General features: G+C 44.8%; 2 protein-coding genes across 3 annotated transcripts; one reads left to right on the top strand and one right to left on the bottom strand.

Moving 5' to 3' along the window:
• Window positions 1-311: 311 nt before the first annotated feature.
• Window positions 312-5,262, top strand: TMEM178A (transmembrane protein 178A). The gene is made up of 4 exons (XM_085311295.1): window positions 312-403; window positions 1,997-2,110; window positions 2,908-3,045; window positions 4,288-5,262. Exons 1-4 carry the CDS (start codon window positions 340-342, stop codon window positions 4,527-4,529), a joined length of 558 nt encoding a protein of 185 aa, XP_085167421.1. The 5' UTR covers window positions 312-339; the 3' UTR covers window positions 4,530-5,262.
• On the bottom strand, window positions 4,448-18,466 carry THUMPD2 (THUMP domain 2 tRNA and snRNA guanosine methyltransferase). 2 transcript variants are annotated; one of them, XM_085311284.1, is made up of 10 exons: window positions 18,330-18,466; window positions 18,016-18,148; window positions 16,412-16,809; window positions 15,124-15,201; window positions 13,777-13,829; window positions 13,391-13,478; window positions 12,942-13,013; window positions 12,208-12,322; window positions 10,399-10,516; window positions 4,448-4,588 (listed from the first exon to the last, which is right to left on the bottom strand). In XM_085311284.1, the coding sequence occupies exons 1-10, from the start codon at window positions 18,420-18,422 to the stop codon at window positions 4,579-4,581; spliced, it is 1,158 nt and encodes a 385-aa protein (XP_085167410.1). In that variant the 5' UTR covers window positions 18,423-18,466; the 3' UTR covers window positions 4,448-4,578. The 2 variants fall into 2 exon arrangements, with proteins under 2 accessions (XP_085167410.1, XP_085167401.1); XM_085311275.1 differs by lacking the exon at window positions 4,448-4,588 and adding an exon at window positions 7,942-8,787.
• Between the last annotated feature and the right edge of the window lie 844 nt (window positions 18,467-19,310).

Genomic DNA, 19,310 nt, shown 5'->3' with positions numbered 1-19,310 from the left:
AAGGCCTACTCCATTTACCAGATGGAGAATAAGGCGAACAGTTTTTTGTTCGGCTGCTGGAGGTGCAAATGTTAGTGCGGCAATTCCTACCTGTTTCAGCCAAGCTCACGCGTGCCGAGGAATACAGATGCAGAAAATAGCGCTTGCTTTAAGAGTTCTTCCGGTCACTGTTGGGAATCGTGACATTTTACTGTTGTGCCTCTAGGGATCACAAGCCTTATCCATAGTCATCTGCACCCTCCAGCCACAAAAATACTTGCTGAGGCTGGCCACGTTGTTATTTCCAGGGCCAACTGTGCTCATGCCCCATCCAGGCTGCTGCTGCTGCTTAGATCCAAAATGCCACTTTGTTCTCTACAGCCCCAAATCCTGGCTGCTGCTCAGCAGTGGAGCTCCTTGGCAGGTGTGTATTGGCAGGCTCCTCTTGGCTTCAGCATGGCAGCGCTGATGCGATTTGCCTCTCTTTGGGAGGAGTCCTCCCAAACCTCTCTACCAGCATCTTTTTGTTCCAGATGAAAAGGAGAGGCACCATATCTATCCTTATTCACAGAGGTGGCCCAGGTCCTCTTTGTTTAGGAGATTGGGAGACAGGGAGGGTGTCCTTACAAGGGGCCAGAGAGCATCCACTTAATGGTGGTGTGACCTCAGGCTTAGACATGGAGGCAGGTAGATGTTTCTGGGATGCCAAAAGCTGTGTGGTCAGGGGAAAAACTGTGGTTTGTACTGGTCCCAGGGTTGGTTAGTTGTGGCTGTAAATTGTGCCCTCAAGGAAAACACATGAGGGAAGGCTCCAGCTGGGAGAAGCCATGAGCCCCACAAACACCAGTCCTATACTGGCACACTCCTTTTGAAATCAATCCTGAGGTCCAGGGAGAAGAGCTAAATCTCGAGGTTTTAGGGATGACTGACGTGAGAGTGTAAAACAGCAGTGCTGCAGCCTGGCTGTTTTCCCCGTTTCCTCATTTTCCATTACGCTTCACAGTTGTGTGCGCACATAGACACACAGAGTTGTGCTTTGCCCTAGAAGAAAAACGCCTTTATCTTTCCAGGATGATAATGCAGACAGCCCAGAGATAGCGACAGCTYGTGCTGGCGCTTGCTCCGCTAAGAACAAAGGCAGGCAAAAATGTCTCAAATAGGGAAAGGGCGCTTCGGGGCAGCGATCCCCGTGGGCACGAGGAATGGCACAACCCTGCGGCACTTGCCAGGCAGCGGCTGTTTCAGGGTATCTGTCACTGGCACGTCATGTGGCAGCTGGAATCCAGCCAGTTCTACCCCCCCCCCTCTCTTTTTTTGGCCTCTGCTCTTGCAAAACTTAGTGCCCATTCAAAATCCAGTGCGTCTTCCCCCCTCTTCCCYGCAAATTCACTGGTGACAATGAGTAGCTCAGCCAGTGCTGCCACCAGCCACCGTGGACTACTTGGAAGAGATTAGCAATAGCCACTTCCCCAGGAACCCTGCCCGCGCCTTTGCATTAGTCAGAGCATGGTTTCTTGTGCTGCAGCGCAGGCCTTTTCTGGGGAGGTTTTGTCTTTGCCAGGAAAGGCATGAGTTCAGCGCACGAGGAGCAGCAACGCGTTGACTGCCCTTACTCAGCAGCCTGGGAGTAAGCTTTTTTGCCCCTGTTCCTACATGCCGGTCTGGGAACACTTCTCGTCTGTCAGAGAGAAGCAGGATCCCTTTATTTGGCAKGGCTGGGGGAAAATTAAGGCTCTTGTATCACGGGTGACGTTTCCCAAGTGCAGTGGGCCAACGGTGGTCTCCAAAGGAGCCAGGTCGCAGGTGCTGGCGTTGGTGACACAGACTAGAGCTGAGTATTCAGAGAAGAAAGGAAAGGGCAGGAGCTGAGCACACGGCATAGGGCAGGGGAGGGCGAGGACAAGGTGACAAGGACAAGCTGTGAGGAAACAGGCTGACTCGTGGTGCTTTGAGGGGAGATGAGGGCTTTTTTTTTTGGTTACCTGGTCTGGGAGTGCCTCGTCTTCCTCTCCGGCAGGCGTCGCTCAGAGRTGCACCGCTATCAAGTACCACTTCTCCCAGCCGATTCGCTTGCACAACGTCCCCTTCAACCTGACAAAGGTGATCCAGCAAGATGAGTGGCATCTGCTCCGTAAGTGCTCAGCGCGGCCTGCTCCTCCCCGGGGAGGTCACTGCCACACGCCTCCCGTTTCACGTGGGAAAGGCAGCAATGGGATGGTAGTTYGCAGAGGAAGGGGCTGAGGAAGCAGGGTCCTAGCAGGGCCCAGCCAGCAGCCAGCTTCACCCTCATTTCTATTAAATCACAATCATTCCAGGAAAGCGCTAATGCTGCGCACAACAAATTTTAAGCTTGTTGCATGTAAGCTTGCTTCCCTTAGCCACTTCTCCCCTCACCTCCCCAAGTGCATGCAGATGTTGGGTCAAAATCCTGTGYTTTGTTGTCTCTGGAAAACATCCAGTAGCAGATGTTTCAGAAGCTCATGTCAGAAACCACATGCTAAACAATGATGGCAGAACCCGTCTGCAAGGAAATCAGCATTTAGAAAGTGGAGCAAGACCTTTTCTGCCTATCCAAGTTGTATTTAAAGCAGCTCTAGAATGAAACAGAGAACAAACAGGAAAATATCACTGTGTGTCTACATAAATCCATGCTTCACCCGCATCCTGAATGCTATGTATGGCTGAAGCTTCACCTAATACTGGGAAGTTTACAGCACAACTAGGAAACAGGCTAGCTGTTTCGGTCCTAGAAAAGATCACCTTCTACTTAAAGGTACTTGCAGGTGTGAAGTTACTCTTCCTGTGGGTCTGCCCAGCCCCACCAGCTGAGCTTGTGGCTATACCTAGGTATCATTCCCCTTCTTTCTGCAAGGGAAGGCATAACCATTGCATTGCCCCMTCTGTATTTCTTGTTTTTGGTGGAAGCAGACTTAAGAAGAATCACAGCCRGTTTCCTGGGCATGGCTGCAGCAGTTCTTCTCTGTGGGTGTATCGTAGCAGCATTCAGCTTCTTTTGGGAAGAAAGCCTCACCCAGCACGTTGCAGGCCTTCTGTTCCTGATGACAGGTAATGCATCGCTCTGGCATGCTAATCACAGGTGAAGGCTTCACCAGGTTCCCCTTGGGCAGGCAGCRTGATGCCAGTAAGCAGAGCACACCTTTCCTTCTGATCTCCAGTTATTGTCCCTTGCATGAAGTGAGCTGCTTACTCAGACAAGTGTAACATCCAATAATTAGAAACAAAAAACCTGTGAAAAAATTTATAACCTTCATGCAACAGCAGGGAAGGACTGCAGGGCTAAAACAATACCCCGTCCCTTTATATATAAAGTGATCTCTTTGTATTTGAGACTGGAAAGGGTCCCTTGCTGCAGTTTTCAGTCCTTGTGTTTGACTATACAATTCCTTAAGTAATAGGAAATAGAGTAGGGGGTTACATTTCAAAAAAAAATGTTAGTTAAAAAAAATCAAGATAGTCAGGGAGGGAGAGAGAGAAGAGATAGAAGTCTCCCCAAAAGAAGACAGCAGACATTTGAAGCATCCAAACTCATAAGGATAAGCATAACGCTTTCTCTTGTGCCACAGGAAATATTTTGATTTGAGCACCTAAAAAGCACAGCATATTTTTTTAAGCAAGTTTGGAAGGCACTGACCCAAGGAAGGGCTTGTTGTGCATGGCTAATAGCGCTCCTAATGAAAAACAGCCTAGTGAAAAGCAAGCCAACAGAAAGCCTAGGCTGGGAGAAGAGTGCCTGCAGACAGCTGGGCAGTGATTTAGCACAAACAGTGCTCAGCAGAGGTGTGTTGGGGGAGGCTGGCAAGGGCCATAGACAGAGGTAGGTTACCTGCACAATAACCTTCAGATCAGGTTACAAGAAGCACGTGCAACACAGTTTTTCCTAGCTCCTCGGAGGTGTACAGCAGGCACCGCTCCCACAGAGAAGAACCTGCGTGACAAGCCTAGCTTCCTTGGTGCTGTCTTGTCACATGGATCAGATCAGATCACAGATGGAGGCTTTAGCTACCTTGCTCTGTTTGTAAGGGCAGAACAGAGACATGACTAAAGTCATAGAAAAGATTTTTATTCTGAAATGTAGTAACCAGGAAGTTCATGAGATGCAATTCACAAGCACAGAGGGAGGGCTCGGTCTTGCATAATTGGGTAACACTAAAACTTTATGTGCAACCCAAGATAAYTTAGATCAACAAAACTGGGTGCAAGTTATTTGATTAGTAAAGGCTCAGCATTTGTTTTGTTATTCACTCTATGCTACATCTCAAAATACCAATGTGATTGTTTCACTTACAGGAATGTTTTGCACTATATCTCTGTGCACTTATGCAGCCAGCATATCATACGATCTAAACCGTTTCCCCAAATTCATCTATAGTCTTCCAGATGATGTAGAACATGGATACAGCTGGTCTATATTTTGTGCTTGGTGCAGTTTGGGATTTACAGTAGCAGCCGGGTGTCTTTGCACAGCTTATCCATTTGTCAGCAGAAGCAAGATTTTGCAGCTGAAGTCCGCCAGAGATTCCTCCGGATGACTGCCCACCCATCGCCAACATGGCTCGGTGATGACCGGACAGTATTTTTTCAGGACTTACTAAAAGAAACAGAAGCAAAAACTAAATTGAGGATTAACACAAAAACTTGATTCTTCAAAAATCAGACTTCTCATGTTTTGCCAAGTCCAGCAAACTGTTCTCCTATGTTGCCCAGCAGAGAGAGAGAGAGAGGAAAAGGAGACAGCTCTCAGAAGACAGTGTCAGCTGCTTCAGTCCAATGTGCTATGTGCATGGAAAGGAAGATACTTGCATTGGTTGGCAAGGGGGAGGGAAGTCATTGCAAGAATTCAGGGCTCTTTCTATTTTTTCAAGTGTTTGTACATAAAGAAAGCAAGGAAAAGTAATTGTTGCCAAATGAATACTTGTCAGAATTATCCCCAGGGCATGCATAATGTTTTAATTCAGCACCTTTTGCACTTGACCTTAAAGGAAGATTTTGGTGTGTCGTCCCCCCCGCTGTCTCAGCAGACCCTTCTTTTTAAAATCAGGGTGTGCCTGTGTCTTTTTGTGTCCGGAGTGAGTGTTTGTTCTAACAGTACTCCAGCTTGGTTCCCTTTTGTACCTGCAGTTCCTGTATAATTTGTAAGTAACCAAGATTTCCATTCTGAGCATCCAAGCTGCACTGCGAGGATGAAGCAACTCCTACCCATTCCTGGAAGGCCTCTTTGTTAAGCTACGAGCTCTGTAGTAAAAATACCTGCCTCTGTCAAAAGCATTTGTGTTGACTGCAATTTCATGGCTTGTAACTGGGCTCTTTTGCAAAGCAGAAAAAGTTCATGAGAGGGTCATAGCCTGGACAGTGCTTATGTCAGTGACAGCTGTGTGACAATGCAGCATGCTAAGGTTAGAGCCCAAGGGAAACCATCTTCTTTGGGCCAAGGAGCTACCCATGAAAGACAGAAGGATGGAGGGAGTGCTGGAAGGTGGTGGTGGTGAGGGAACAGAGGACACTTTGCATTTTCTATTGCTTAACTGAAGTGACATGCAAGTTAACAGATCACAGTGACATGCCAATCCATTAGACAGCATTCAAACTTCTGTGCCATGTTGATGTGTCTGTCATAACTCATCCAAAACTACCATCCTCTGCCACCACCTAAGCTGCTTTGTCCTCAAAGCATACCATCCATTGCCAAAACACAGCTTCACGCCTACTGAGCACAAGGACAGAGCTTGGCCAGACCCCGAGAAGGTCCAGGAAGTCCAGCCTACATTGCAGAGGAGCAGACCAGACACTGCTGAAGAAACAAGATGACTGGAGAAGCCATTTCAGCAATAAAGTTGCACGGTACAAGATAAACATGAACACAGTAATGGTGAGGGAGAAGTTCAGATACAGACTGTTGTAAGCAAAGGATTGAGAAGAGAAGGGAGAATTGAGAGAAAGGAAAGGTGATAAAGGGATGGAAGAGGAAGGAAGGGGAGATGAGAGGCAGGGGTGGTGGAACAGAAGTATCACAGCTTAATGCAATAACCATCAATTAAATGAAAGCTGAAAAAAAAAATCAATGACAACTTAGGCAAAGAAATACAATCATGCCAAGTGGATAAAGATTCAACAGATCAATTATTAATTGATCTGGGAACAGTCAAGAYACCAGGAAACAGCAAGCAGGATAAATCAAAGCTAAGCACAGCTTTGGGGCTAGTCTTCCCTACATTTTTGCGCTTTGCTCTACTACTGAGCACAGAGCAGAGTTTCTCAGCAAATACTGTTCGGTCCTGTCACTTACCTSTTTACCTCTTACCTATTTACATAGCCTGTATTCTGTCATATCCAGCTTGAGACAGAAAGATGCTCTCCAGTGCATTTACAGTATTTGATGAGTCTTCATTTGATAAACTGAGTGCTGGATCATTAAACAGTAATTTAATATAACACTAAAAAGGCGTGGAATAAAAATTTTTATTCCACCTTAGGTGAAGAGGGTAGAAAACAAACAAACAAACAAACAAATCCCCATGAGTGACACTGAACTGGGGAGGTAGCTAACATGATGAGTGGCAGAACTTCAATCCAGAGAGGCCTCAGGCAACTTGAGAACTGGGTCAACAGAAAACCTTGTGACATTCAAGAAGGAAACACGCAGCTCTGCCTGGGGCAGGATAACCCAGTGCATTGGGCCACACTGGGAGAGCTGCACTGAGCTGTAGCCCTGCCAAGAAGGGTTTGGGTTACAGCTGGCATTGGGCTGACTATAAACTGAATATAAGCCCACCGCAGGTAAAGCAAACCCCATTCTGGGCTGCACGAGGAGCCACAGGGCCAGCAGGCCAGAGATATTATTTCTGTTCACTAGTGAGATCCCACTTGGATTGTGTCCAGTGTTGGATCCTCCAGGTCAGGGGGATGTGGGGAAACTAGAAAGGGCCTGGCAGAGGCTACCAAGGCAGTCAGGGCCCCAGAGCACAGCACCAGTGCGGGAAAGGAGCTAGTAGCCTGGTAAAAAGAAGGCTGAGGGGGGAAATACAAGGGGACCCTACAACAACTTGAAAGAGYTATAGATAGGACAGAGTGTTTGCAATGTCAGACAACGTAACGAGGGACAAAAGCCAAAAAATTGTAGCTTGGAAGGTTCATACATTAAGAAAACTTCTCCCCTAGGTCACGTACCTAGACAGGCGGGGAACTCCATCGTTRAAGGTTTTCAAGACTGGGCTGGACAAAACCCCAGCCAACATGACCGAGGCCTGGCAATAATCTTGCTTCAGCAGGGAGGCTGTGGAAGCCTCCTGAGGCCTCTTCCCATAAGCACAATGATTGTATGGGAAAAACACCTCAGCACTGTATAAAGGTGGAGGGGCTCCACAAGCAGTTCTCAGCAACAGTAAGTCTGAGTTTCCAGAAACAGTTAAGCTAAAGGTTAAAGTCTCTTTCCCTACTCAGCCAAAACACTTTTTCAGGATCCGGAAGGAGGAGAGGAACCCCCCCACCCCACCCCCCAGCACTGTTAAACATAGTCTCTGCATTAATCATGGCAGAGGCACACAATGCATGATTCCATCCCAGCTTGCCAAGCTGGGAATGYTTGTCCAAAATATCATCTGAAAACAATCTGCAATAATTTTACAGAGAAATTCTTCACTGTTGGCTGAGCAGCTATGGGAAAGCCTCAAGTTAGATTGCATCCCCCCAAAATACTTTTTGCATATGCTAAAAGAATGTCTAAGCTTGCTCGTTCTCTTCAGGAGAGTTTTTTCATATTGCCTCTTTGCAGACAAACATCACCTTCAGCTATTCATTCATCCTGAAAGTTTTCCCCATCTTCCACTGCCCTTAGAGTAACATTATCAAGTAAGGCAGAACATTACTGGCAGTAGAGATATGTCTCTTCATACTTAAAGCAAARCATAAAGGGCCTGTTAGAAACATGCTATAGCTGCAAAGAAATGATATAGAAAATAGTTTATTTTCCACTCCAATAGGTCTGATAGTGACATTTCAAACACAAACTAGCTTTAAAATATAAGACTGCAATGCACACAGAAGTAGAGCAGACATCCAGCCCTCACGAAGAGCTAGAGACATCTTCAGAGAAGAAGGGCTTCCTAAAAATATTGCTAAAGTTATTACTTTAATATTACTAATTAAAAACAACAACAAAAAAACAAACACTGCTGCAAACAATCCTTCTCTCAAAGACACTCCTCCTGATAGTGAGAAGTTTTACTTGAACAAGGATTTGAGGACTCGTTACAGTATTTTACAACAAAAGCATTCAAAACACTAGCAGGTACCTTCTACCTCTCCCAAATACTGAGGGGAGGAGAAACCAATACCTTATCACATCCAAGTATAATAAGGTGAGCTAACAAATAGCACAGGCCTCAGATTAGCAGAGTTCCACTGGTTCACCACCATGCTGCTTTAAAGTGTATCAAGATTCAAGTTCACTGAGTCACAGCACAAGAAAGCTAATGATTCCCAGCAGTAGAGATCTTCTTGTATTTGTATATGAAAGCGTCCGTCTTTCCCAGGCTAACCCCATAGATGCCATCTGGCACCAGAGACCCAAAACACATCTGTCCACTGTTAAGAAAGGGTTCTTCAACRCCATTCACCACGGAGGAAGAATTCTCATCAATATTCACAACTTTCTCAGCAGTGGTTTCACTTGCACCATCAGGAACAGCTTTAGGAGACCCATCATTTTCAATACGCTTCATAATGCCATCCACATGCTTACGGAGATCTTGACTCAGCAGCAATACAATAGTCCCTCCAACACGAAGTACTCTAGCATTTGCAGGAAAATAAAGGTTAGGTGTTCATCCTCTGGCATTCATTTATCTGCGCAGAACTCAACATTACTGATACTTCAGATGCCACTGACATCCAATAAAATGCCTAAGCGTGTTAAGGGTCACAGCTTGAATTAAGCTAAGTCTCTAAATGGTATTTGAACCCCCTGTCTTTGTAACTCTTCCTAAACRGGAGGACTGGGCCCTTTACTGACTCCCAAACATTTCTGGCCTGAAAAGTTCTTTCCATTTCGCTAGCAAAGAAGATGGACTCAGTTTTTAAACTTAATTCTTCCAAGAATTAAGGACAGCATCACCTCTAAAACCCCTTTTGGGGATCTCATTAACAGAAGCAAGACCTGAGCCTGCATCAGTCTGCAAAGGACCAGTTTCCCATTAAAGCAGGGAGAGCTTTTTAAGTGTGTAAGGCAATTCAGAAGCTGACCTTTCCCTCTGGAAATTTTAAGAGGCCTGCCTTTTGAGTGTTCTACTAATAACTGAAGTCTTTCAAACTCAGGAAACTGAGGTAAATTAACCATTGTTTGCAATCTATTTATTTCTTAGTACATAAGGAAACATTACATTTAACTTTGAAAGAGGAAAAGAGACCACATGGGCTCTGTTCACAGCAGGAAGATGGAAAAAGTATTATTGRTGGGGCTCTTGAGATAACTGTCCCTTCCTCGTCTCCCCCTTTCCAAGGAAATATTTTGCTTAGGACAATCCAACAGAGAAAGTGAAACCAGAAAGTAAAAATGTCTAACACGGCTAAAGGGAGGAATGGTCAGCGTAAGCTGACCTAAGATTGTCTTGACGCTCTGTGGAGCTAGCCTGCCTTCTTCACAGTCTTCCCACTATATCCCTAGTATTGGGTGAGCAAGATCAATACCCAGCTGAAAAGTAACCTTGCAGAAAGACCTTGCTTTCAGCCAAGAAATGCAAGGGAGCAGGTGGTTGGAACTGCTTGGTAAGAGCAGCCCACTATTAGCCTGGCTTAACTCTGCCACAAAATGACAGCATGAGATACAAAAGGAGGCATTTAAAAGAAAACCAGGTGGCTAGTTGGGTATTCCAGTACACTAACAGAGGGGAACATGCATATCACCATTTGCTGGTCTAAAGTCTTTCCTGATGAGGTAGGCTAGTAAAAAGGTTGGTTATGAACTCAAAATGAAAATTTATGATTTAATACAAGCAGATCTCAAGAAAAAGGATTACTGCTTAACTTACCTAGCTGTACTTCAAGTTTGGCTACGTATATCCTCTCCTCTTTCTCAAAAATCTGTTCTTCCTTCTTTTACTTTTCTCTGTCTAAAGCATGTCCATCATGATTTGTGAGGAATGCTTGTGAGCACAGCTCAAGCAACATGCTCACCCTTTAGCAGCCTGTGCTGCCACCAGCACTTCCACAGCTTGCAAGACAAGCCCTAAGAGCTTTTAAGGGACAAGTAAAGAAAAACTTCAGACTTCCATAGCCCTCAGAGGATCAGGTTACAGAGCCAGASAGTGTTTCGAATAGAGCAAATTTGAAGCTGACCAAATACTTAGGATTGCAAACCATCATTACATTACACCACACCCCAAGCATGTCAAACACCACACATACCTCTCCATCTCCTGGAGAATATCCGGCAGGAGCGGTATGTCTTTTGTGATCTTGAACTTCTTCCCAAATGGAATATCCGAAATCACAGCATCAAAGCTTTCTGAAGACAATGGCAATGCTGTAGAATAAAGGCAGGTCTTTACATTCGACTAGCCAAAAAACGAACAGGAGCTACACTGTCATTCACCTTATAAAGCCATCTGCCATCTCTTCCAAAGGTTACGCACCCAGATTCGTATCTCCTTCTGAAAGACTATTTATCCACATAAACAGTGCTATGAAGCCAATCCCACACACTACTAACCCAGTGCAGACTGGTAAAGAGTGGTGTGAGAGCACRGTTTAGCTCACAAATTCTGTTACTGGTGATAGGCTGCATCATCGGTAAGACTCTCCAAAATGGGATGTTTCCAAACTAATTGCTGCTTCTCAATACACAGTAAACCTTTACATGCAAAGCGTGGGAAAGGAGTTAAGCTTGCAAGCACTTTACGTAGTGCAGATGTTCAAATGAATGATGTTGGCAGCAAGGAACCAAATGTTAAGTCTGCCTCCCTCCAGGGATAGTTTTCTCTACCAGCTTTGTGAGAAGGACAGATATGTTGGTGGGTCCAGGCTGGCAGCCCACTGGCTGGGGAGCAGCTACACAGGACCTGTGAACTCCTGATGAAGTAGTCAACCATAACCCAGCAGAACACCCTTGCTGTGACAAAGGCCAGCCACATAGTGGGYTGTGCTGGTCAGAGGGTAGCCAGCAGGTTGAATGAAGAGACTGCAGGTTCCYCATCCCTGGGGAAGCTCAAAACTGAGCAACCTAATCCAGCTTTGGTGTCAGCCCTGCCCTGAACAAAAAAGTTGTACTAAAAACTCCTAGGAGGTCCCCATTTTCCCCCACACCTAACACCTGCTGTGATTCCATGCCAGCTTTTCCAGAATAGCTAGAGGTGTTTCTTGAATCATCCTTTGATCAGTATTTACAGTAAAACATTTTATCTACAATTGGAAGGACAAGTTACCTAGAGTCCTTCACAAAACATGCAGRAATAACAGCTTCAGACTTGTACCTAAAACACCAGCTATAACTGTTCAGCATACAGAAAGCCTGACAGAGTAAGTCCTGAAAGTCAAGCTCCATCAGGGCTTTACAAYTGATCATTCTAATAAGAAATAAATATTGCAAAGAAAGAGAAACATTTATACTCCACCCATCCATGCACAGGAACAGCTGGCTTCCATCTAGCACAAATTTCACATCAGACTAATTCAAATACAGGCTCTGACATCCAGAAAAAGGTCATAAAACAACTACCTTCTTCCCAGACTAGTTAACAAACTGAGAGGAAACTGATTCCCTCTTCCAAGAAAGAGCCACCATCATTTAAAGTACACCCACTGCAAAACAGTAATAATTCAACACCAWGCTTTAGGAGCCCCTGCTGTTACTCATTTAGTAAATTTAAATTACAAGCCACACTATGTTTAGATTTGCCTTTACTGTGTTCCCATAACATACAAAAAAAAAAAACCCTCTTATATGGCAAGTACTCTTTGTGGTTGCAAATTTCCCATTAAGATATAAAATTATTGCCCATATCTGAAAATYATTTTTATTGCCTCTTGCTGAGTTTATTCTTGCCAAAGTTCAGAGGGGGACAGAACATGTATCCAGTCATAAGGATTAAGAGTAACCTCTCAGTTATTTGTTGAAAGTTAGCTCTAATACAGATCATCTCAACAACTATACTACCTGTATAATCCCAGAACCACAAGAGACTAAACATGCCTCACTTTGAGCATTTATAGACGTACCTTTCACAGAAGCTTTAAGTAATGCAATCTTATCTGTCAGACCTGCAGTCCTAATATTCACATATGCACCCTCTAWCTGTGAATCACTTATATCAGTACCCCAGTAACAGGCTTCCTGTTCAGAGAAAAAGGGAAGAGCATTGTAATTGACAAACAGATGTATTTTATAAATTCTCCATAAAACTGTTTTGTTTCACAGCTCTGTCAGTACAAACGCCTTGCTGGGAAGATGCATTACTATTACACGAGAGCAATATATAGACCAAGATGTTGGAGAAAGAGGGGAAATTCATGACTTCTTCACTTCCTTCATGTTCTCTGCTGCTCAAGAGACCAGCAGTTTAGAGAAACACAGGGTCTATGTCCTAACAGCAGGATCCAAGCTACTCATGGATAACTGCACTGCCTGTAATGCAGCGTACTCCTTGTACTGTCCCACCGACACCTCCATTCCCATGACAAGCCCAGGCATTTTAAAAGAAAGCCCATGGTTGACTCAAACCCTGCACAAATACAGGGCTCTCAGCAACCTTCCATACAAATGTGTAGGACTGTTTTACACTCACATGGAGGAATGTCTGTACTAAAGCAAATTTTAACTGCCTAGAAAGACCCATTTGGTTCCAATTTTCCACTAAGAACATGSACTTTAGTATAACTATGACACAGATTTTTCCTGATGCAACTATAAGAAGTCTTGCAAGGGTCCCACCTAAYGCAACTGTCACACTTACAGGCCACTCTTTCGCAGCTTCCAACAGTATTGTTCCTAACCCACACATGGGATCCAGTACAAAGGCACCAGCCTGCAAAAATAAAAGCATTTATTGCATCCCAAGCAAGATAACAGACTGCTCTCACAATACAAAACCCACTCCARTGTGCTCATCACCTATAAATTACCACAGAACTCAACAAGGGCAGCAATGATCACTGCTTTACCGCACCAAAATTGTAAGACAATATAGTAAAAAGYATGAATAACTGCATTACAGACAACACATCAAATGCTTCCAGTCTTGAGGTGACACTTAATGTAGTACTGGTGTTGAGTTTCAAAACTAGTCGGATCAGAGCACAGATATAAAACCTTAATACTTTTTCAGTCTTGCAGCTTTGGCCTTGACTGGTAGCAAGGCTCTTTATTTGGGTCTCTATACTGTTGCCATGAACATTCACTTACACTGATTTCAGCCAGAGATGCCATGGCCCATGCAATCGTTGATCGCAGTCCCGCTGTTTGGATATACTCCCTGTTTGCCAGTGGAAGCCTGCAGAAAGTAAAAGCAACGTAAGACGATGGTACAACCAAGCCAGAAAATCCCATATAACATGAAAGACCAATGAAAGTGGACTTCTCAGATCTGTAAACAGAAAGACAGTCTGCTTTCATCTACTAACTCACTGSAAAGTCTGGTCTACATGCTCAGGTAAGCTCCTGACAGACCACACAACTGTCCAGTGAATATCAATCCAGAAAAATAAGTATTCATAGTGGACAATAAGACCATTTAGAAATTATACTTGTTCTGGTACTGCCAAAACAAACCTGGTGATAAGAATGCCTACCTGAAAAGAGGAATCCCCACAACAGAGTGAATGTCATTTAGATGTACTCCAATCTGAAAGACAGAAAACAAGCACAGGAACATTGGACTCCCTTAACTGGACATGATGTAAATTTAGCTCCTTTAAATCAGACTTGATGTTTCTAGGAATGCCTGATCCTAGATTAAGAATAAAAATACATGCTTTAGAAAATATTATAACTGGAAGAAATCACACTAGGTGTAAGAACTGAAGTCTTTAAGGAAGCCAATTTTTTGTAACGTCAAAAGGATATCTTTAATTGTAAAACCATTTACTCTAAGCAGAAGATAGTTCACTGTATACACTGGCACCAGGAAGAAAGTTCATTGAAAACTGCTGATTATCATTCATATCCCTCCCCACTTCCCCTCTCTTCTTCAAACTAGTGCCTTTAACAAGCATTATAGATAGGAGGCAGAGGTGGGTAACACTTCCARAAATACAGATAGCTTCAAGGGCTTGTCCTCCTATGCCATAGGCAATATCCCCAAAAGAGAAGGCTCTAAGCTCTCCAACTGGTATGGCATGACTGCAATCGCTCCCCAGGAAGCCCAAAGGAAAACATACTATTTTTGAAGAATCCTAGTCCTCAGCACTTGAACAGTTTCARAGCAAAAATCTGACCAAGCAAGGAATAAGCCCTCTATTCCTCTTTCAAARCCTTATTTGATGCACAGCCTGGGAAAAACAGAACCAGTGAATGAACCAAGCTTTCATGGAAGGTCGCAGACCTCTTAGCATCAATGCTGACAGCAGCTTCTGTATGCCAAGATGCAGAAAGCTTGTTGAGAGCAGTAAGTCCTTCCTAAGGTCCCAGGCAGCTTGCACCTTGGAGGGTGTCTTAAGCAAGCTGCTTGCAAGAGAGCGGGTCTAGGAAGATAGAGGTGTAACCTCTTCCCTAAACTGAGTTCAAGCACAGAGTTCCTCAAGAAAAGGACCTTGCTGCTTTCTCTTCCTCTGCAAAGGTTCAACTGGCTGCCCAATGGGTCAGGAGAACTCCATCTTCCACAGAATCAGCCAGAGCCCAAAAGTTTGTAAGGGTGCAGGCTTCTGAGTTGTCACCTGGACAGATCTTTCCCTTGACCAGAAAGGCCAGCGTGGCCCTGTACTGTGTTTATGTCTGGAGCTTAGGTGGACTGGAAGGCCTGCGCACACTGGTCAGTGAAGAGCTTTGCTCTGTGCTACCAGATGTTCTCTGGTTAAATGCAGTGGCAGACACACAAACAAGGAGCATCCAGGGTGGTGTGCAAAGAGGAAAAACAAAACACAAGAGATACCAGGCAAATCTGCAAGTAGCAAAAGACCATCTAGCAGACAGAGCACTACCTCTAGATCCGGATTCCGTAAATCAGCCCTCCATCCAAACTGCTTCATGAGTGCTATGCCAATTGCTCTTCCAATCACCTGTGAGAAGAAAGGGCACAGGCAATAAGAATAGCACAATTAAGAAAACTACAGCTGAGGGGAGAAAGACATCACTTTAGTCCTTATATAACATACAAAAACCTCAACACCACAGCTATGATTGTACAGTCTTTGTAAATACTTGGGGAAAGAAACGRTCTCTTTAATCTCTACAGAACTTTTTACACAAAGGTCTGCAGAGATGCAAAAAGGTAAAACAAGAGAGACACAGTAAACATGCTACAAGACAAAATTACTGTTACTCATCTTGAACGTGGGAGACTGAAGTTCAAGTCCTGCTGAAGTTACAACAAGTATCTATAACCATCTTCATGTCACATACACACAATTTATAATTGCTGTACCTAAAGGGAAACTTATCAGTGTACAACTACAACTCACAAGAACATACATATATACCCTCTAAAAAGTTTTGGCTATCTTTGGACTAAGAGGTCAAACTCACACTACCAACTTAAGTAAATATTTGTGTGGTATGCTCATGCATCCCATCTTCCCAAGGCACTAACCTTACTGGAGGGGGAAGGGGGAGGAAACACTAGTTAAACCACTTACCTTCAAGTAAGAGAAATGTAAATAAACTGCATCTACATTGCTTTTTACTTTATCATAGGGAAAATATAGCATAGACCATAAAAGTGCTGGTGAAAAGAGCACTTTCAACAATAGCACTGGTCTCTGAGTGTTGTTGAAGTTCCATCTAGCCAAGYCCTGGCACCCCAGTGACTAAAACCTACCCCTGAGTACATGTCCCAGGCCTCTGCAATCCTTCGGGGGAATTAATTCTTTCCAACACCCAACCTGTACTTCCCAAGCTGCAGTTTGTGGCTTTTGCCCCTTGTTACACCATCTGCCACAAAGGAGAAGAGTTTGGTTCTGCCATCTTTGGAACAGCTTTTCAAGTAGCTGTAAGGTGCTAGTAGATGGCTCCTTAGACTGCACCAGCTTTCATAAGCCCAGCTACCTCAGCCTTACTTCCATGTATTAACCCTCAATAAAAGGCATTCATATGAAAAACATTCAGGGTAACATCATACTGAAGGTAAAGCTTTTTTTTTTTTTTTTTTTTTTTTTTAGAAAATACACAAAGAGGTTAGATTAGTTTGCTATTCTAGAACATACAATAACACAATTTAAATTTCCTTCCACTTTTACCAATTTCTTTTAAAACACAGATAATTCAGCATACCTGTGAAGTAAATATTTTGGCAATTGCTCCACTACAGCGACAAGAAACTCTGAAGCTAGGCTTCTCATTTTCAATGGCTTTCTCTTCACTACTTTTGGAAGGGTCTTCTACAGAAGTCTTGCTTTCAGCCCAAAAGTCCTGATCGCCAATTCTCTCTGTTACCACACAGCTCTCTTCAGCTCCTGCTTGACATTCCTCGGAAACAATCTCYGTCTTCTGTCTTTTAGTTGCAATATTCAGCTCTTCTTCAGATCTTCTCTTGAGAGGCAAGGGATTTTCTTGAGAGACGTGATCTTTTTTCCCCTTCTGTCCATGAAGTTTTTTCCAAACAGAGATAATATCAAGCCAGTATCTTGGTTCCTCAACAATAAGTTTTTTAATTTCATGCAACACTTTCCCTGAAAGAAAAAGAGGTTTCAGATTAAGTAGTTCAGTCTCAGCATTTGACTTTTCTACATATTAATAACAGATGTTAACAGAGACTCTGCTTAGACTTCATTAACATTTGAACCCAGGAACTACTGCAGCAGCACACATTACAAATACAGCTGAGCTCCCAACATGCCTATACCCCATCAACTGAGACGTATATGTCAGTCTGATTACAGGCTCTGCAGAACCAACACTAAGTTTTGCAAGGTTACAACTCTGATTTGTAGAAATTCAGCAGCACTAGAAGACCAGATCGCTCCCAGAGTCATTCCCAGAGACTGAGGACCAGCCCATCAGTCCCCAAGAAGGACTCAGTCCAAGATTAAAGATCCGGAACACTTTCCAGGATTAAAAGACAGATATTAACAYGAGTCACTTAGATTCAGCTCAGAATGAGAGTCGTGAGTTCATTCTTTAATGCAGGAAACCTATCCWTGCTACTGATCAACCTGCCTTCAGTCCTGCAAAGTCCCTCAGGCATGCCTAAGCTTACACCTATGGGTAGTCCTGTTGATGTAGCTCTGATAAAAGGGAAGAAAACCCAGAGAATAGAGGTCAATTCACATAAAAACCTTGAAGCTGATCAAGGGAAGAAGTTTAGGTGTCCCTATTCCTCATTTTAGGTTTTAGAACCACAAATAGACAGGATCCTCAAAGTTACAGACAACCTGTAATCTCCCAGATAAAACATCATCAGTACATTGATATCCAACCCTCTTCTCCAACACTGAGACAGGAYGTGACCTGAAGCACTCAGAGTTACAAGAAATTCATGTCCCAAACAGTTAYGTGATGCAAGACACATGTTTGTGTCTGCCTGGCCTCAGAAAACATAACACACCGAACGGGCCCAGCACTGCAGTCGAGTTTTGGCAAATTTTTCAGGTGGAGGTGGGGTTATACACACACGTATACAAACAGTGCCAGCGGAACACGAGCTAACACAGTTAGCTATTTGAATCATTTTTTCTTCATGCTATTTTCAGCACAAAAACGCATCTGGGARTCTCTGAATGAAGGATCCTTCCAAACTGCCTATTCTCCATTAGAACTACAGCTGCTGAAATCCACTGCAAGTTAATTTAACCCACGAGGTTTTAGCTCAGGCTCCTAGTGGGTATCTCATGTGCAGACAGCTGGGGTGACCGGAGGGGAAAGGCAAATATAATTACCTTTATTTCTAGAGACAGGGAGTGGGGCACGTTTCTTCAGCAGCAAAAATAACCTCTCTCCAGACTTCAGTTTCTTCAGGTCGCTCAGCTCCACCTCTGCGGTGAAGAACACCTTTCCTGAAACGTAGTCCACCTTCGGGGGAAGATAAATAAATAAAAAGAAAAAAAAYGAGAGCGATCTGCCACGAGCAGCTTCAGCACCTCAGCAGCGCCACCGCACGCGGCTGCGTATCTGCGCACGCTTCCCTCCCCCCGCCCCCCCGGCGGGGCTGAGGCGACCCGCCACCCCCCGGGCCGCTGGCCGCCCCGCTCACCTCCGTAGCGCCGAGCCGCGCCCGCACTTCCTGCGCCACGAAGGGCTCCAGGCCTCGGCCCGCCGTGCAGAAATAGCGCACGGCGCCCGCCATCGCCGCCCGCCGCCATCTCGACCCGCCCCCGCCGCCATTTCGCACCGCCCCCTCCCCGCGCTGCGTCCCGCCCCCCGCCGCCATTTCGCACCGCCCCCTCGGACTGGCGGGGGCTGAGGTGTGTGAAGGGTGACCCGCTGCGAGGGGCGGTGCGCGGTCTGTTAGGAGCTCAACGACGCACCCATACTTCTTAGTTCCTATCTCTTCCTTTGGAGCGATGCTGCTCGAGGACCTGAGCTGGGAGGTTTTGTTCTGGTGGCAGCGCTGGGGGTTGTTGTTAGGGCAAGTTGGCAGYGTCTGGAGCCCTTCGCCAGGACGACTATGATGTTCGAGTTGCTGGTGGAGGCTCYGCAATGGGGAGCATAGTTGTTCCTTCGCAGCCCTCCGAGTCCGGTCGAGCCGTGCGTGCCTGCCGGTCACGGCTGGCAGCGGCTACCGAGCGAAGCTCTTCTGGCAGGCCGCGTAGCTTGGCTCCGTGGGCTCCCCGCACAGCGCCTGCTCTGCACGGCTTCTTGCTCAGAGAGCGGCAGGGCTCTACAAAAGAGCAAAAAGCAATGAACTAAATACCTATTGCAGTTATGTAAGCAGAAGCATTACTGCTTAAGAGTCGTAAGATTACAGTAGATGATAGAACAAATCTAGTATGTCCGCAGGATATTAACAATAATCCCATAAATCATGGCTCCTCTGGATATGACACCCACTTGTGAAATATACCCTCCTTTTGAGGCATCTTAATCTTTATGTACCTGGTTTAGTTAATCTTACATACTCCYGATTATTTTGTGATATGTGTCTTTGCAGAAGCATAATTTGTTTCCAACTGTTACAAAAGAACATAATCATGATCTCAGCTAATAGTGATGGCATACTAAGCAAAACAATGAA

Source organism: Rhea americana, unplaced genomic scaffold (genome assembly GCF_003343005.1).
Source record: "Rhea americana isolate MKP2758 unplaced genomic scaffold, rheAme1 scaffold_109, whole genome shotgun sequence".
NCBI lineage: Eukaryota > Metazoa > Chordata > Aves > Rheiformes > Rheidae > Rhea > Rhea americana.
This window is presented reverse-complemented; position numbering and strand designations above follow the sequence as displayed.